General features: G+C 34.7%; 1 protein-coding gene across 3 annotated transcripts in view; it reads left to right on the top strand.

Annotated features, from left to right (window-relative positions):
• LOC115213528 overlaps nucleotides 1-2,500 on the top strand; it is a 498,605-nt gene that overhangs the window by 476,401 nt on the left and 19,704 nt on the right. For 2 of the 3 annotated variants that reach the window (XM_036500732.1, XM_029782551.2), the window contains one exon: nucleotides 544-567. The exons of the other annotated variant lie outside the window; for it this stretch is intronic. In XM_036500732.1, coding sequence (XP_036356625.1) covers nucleotides 544-567 — 24 coding nt within the window. The remainder of the gene's footprint in view (nucleotides 1-543; nucleotides 568-2,500) is intronic. 3 annotated transcript variants of the gene reach the window in all.

Genomic DNA, 2,500 nt, shown 5'->3' with positions numbered 1-2,500 from the left:
CTAGTATTTCAGGACGTTGAGAAATTTTAAAGCTTTGTATACCACACATCACTATTCATTTAACTATTACTAATGTCAATAACAAGCTGGACCATCGATCACTACTTCCTTTAAAACTCAATCGGCTCATTCCGATCATTCGTGTCAAGTTTTTGTAGTTATTCCTCAACAGTAATCATTGCACAGCCTCTCTGTAAACTTATTCACTATAACTTCTAAATAAACACATCAATATGTTTCGTTTTTGGATTTGATTTGCAAGATTCTTTATATGAGTTCGTGTGTTGAAGCATATTCTGTTGTGTCAATATGTCATCTTACATAAAGTTACTATTATGGTGGAAATTCAACTGCAAAAGGTATTATTAAAAACAGTATATCTGATTTCATATTCTGCTGTGATACAGTAATTACAAAGTTTCTTTTTCTTTCCCATCTTTTCACCAGTTTTTTTTTTATTAATACTCATTGCTGATTAATTGTTTTATTCATATTCATACCTTTCTTTTATCTTTTCTTCTTTTTATTTTCCATCTTTTCCAGAGACGCTGTTATCGTTTTCTATGATTAAGTATTTCTTTTATCATTTTAACTCTTCTCTTCAATGTAAATGTAATAGGTAATGAAGACACTTACCCATTTAACCTTCCACACGTGTCCCCTCACATCGTCGCCCACACCCATTGATTGTCTCACCCTCTCACCATAATATATATATATATATATATATATATATATATATATATATATCACGATAAATTCACATGCATCTGTTTCATAACAAGTTTACACGTGTTTTGTATCACATTTTTTAATCATTAATGAACACTACCTCATATCCATTTTTCCTTATAGGTAGCGTCAAATCCTGTCTTTTGTGTTTCCTTATATTGATGATTGATAGGATTAACTCTTTTTTCTCACTTGCAGTATAAATCCAAGTATCAAATCCAATAAGTTTTCAATATAGAGCTCCTTGCTGTCTTCACCTGGCAATGGATATTTATCTGTTTTAATATCAGCAGTGGAGAAAGTAATAATATTATTAGGATTTCCAGAGAAATTTAGCAGTATAACAAATGTTATGATTACCCTAGAACTAGAACTTGCTTGCAAGCTCAGAAGGCCTGAAACTTACTTTGACTTTTCGAAGCCAACCATTTGAATAAGGATTTCCAGCATAGCTGTAATCTAAGCAACGTCATCAAGACGCTAAAACTGTTAACTGCAAGATGGCCATCACACTGTTGATGTCCAACTTGTGGTTAACAGTTTTAGCGACAAAGAAAAAAATTAACAGGAAGTGGAATCGTATATTAGTCTTTTCGATGATACCTAGATTATCGAAAGCAGATTGCCAAAAAATATGCAATGCAAGGATATGTAAAGAAATCATTCTAACCGCAGAATCGACGTGTCAGTTTTTAAATCCATCAATTTCTATGAAACAAGAGTGCCAATTATTTACATTATTTACATTTGATGGATATTTGTCCTCATCTCGTTTGTTGTTAACACAACGTTTCGGCTGATATACCCACGGGCATATGGCGTAGTGATAAAGAGCACGGGTTACTGACGCCAAGATTCCGAATCGATTCCAGGCAGTGACCTGAATAATAATAATAATAATAATAATAATAATAATAATAATAGTAATAATAATAATAATAATGCAGTGGCTCTCGTGGCTTCTGATCTTAACTGATTGGAAGTGTTATCATTACATTGTTTTGTCTTGGTATAAAAGATGGGCTACAGCAAATATTCTGCTCAATGCCACAGATTTGCATGTCAGTTGTTTGACCTTAACCAGTTGAGCATGTCCCTTAGTGGCTGACGATTTGGGCATCCCTGATCACAAGCAGAAGTAGTGGGGGAGCATCATAGCCATGTGTTGATAGGGATTCATTAGGCTTTGAATAATTCACCTCTGTAAACATGGGACCTTTTGAGCGGAATGGGTTACTCGACCTGAAGAAAATTCTAACTGGCCCCACCTGCATGGTCATGTGCTGTTTATCTTGATATGAGATCACCATGTCGCGCACATATGGTTGTGATGCATGTGTCTGGTGTACCCTTATCAGACGGTAGTCATGATGGGTATACTGGGCTTCGTATATTTTACCCGAATGTCACTTTGATGGTATGCACTGCTCTCTCACTCAATAATAATAATAATAATAATAATAATAAATAATAATAATAATAATAATAATATAATAATAATAATAATAATGCAGTGGCTCTCGTGGCTTCTGATCTTAACTGATTGGAAGTGTTATCATTACTTTGTTTTGTCTTGGTATAAAAGATGGGCTACAGCAACTATTCTGCTCAATGCCACAGATTTGCATGTCAGTTGTTTGACCGTAACCAGTTGAGCATGTCCCTTAGTGGCTGACGATATGGGCATCCCTGATCACAAGCAGAAGTAGTGGGGGAGCATCATAGCCATGTGTTGATAGGGATTCATTAGGCTTTGAATAATTCACCT

This window comes from Octopus sinensis, linkage group LG1, assembly GCF_006345805.1.
Source record: "Octopus sinensis linkage group LG1, ASM634580v1, whole genome shotgun sequence".
NCBI classification, from domain to species: domain Eukaryota; kingdom Metazoa; phylum Mollusca; class Cephalopoda; order Octopoda; family Octopodidae; genus Octopus; species Octopus sinensis.
The sequence above is the reverse complement of the archived record's forward strand: the minus strand, read 5'-3'. Positions and strand labels throughout refer to the sequence as shown.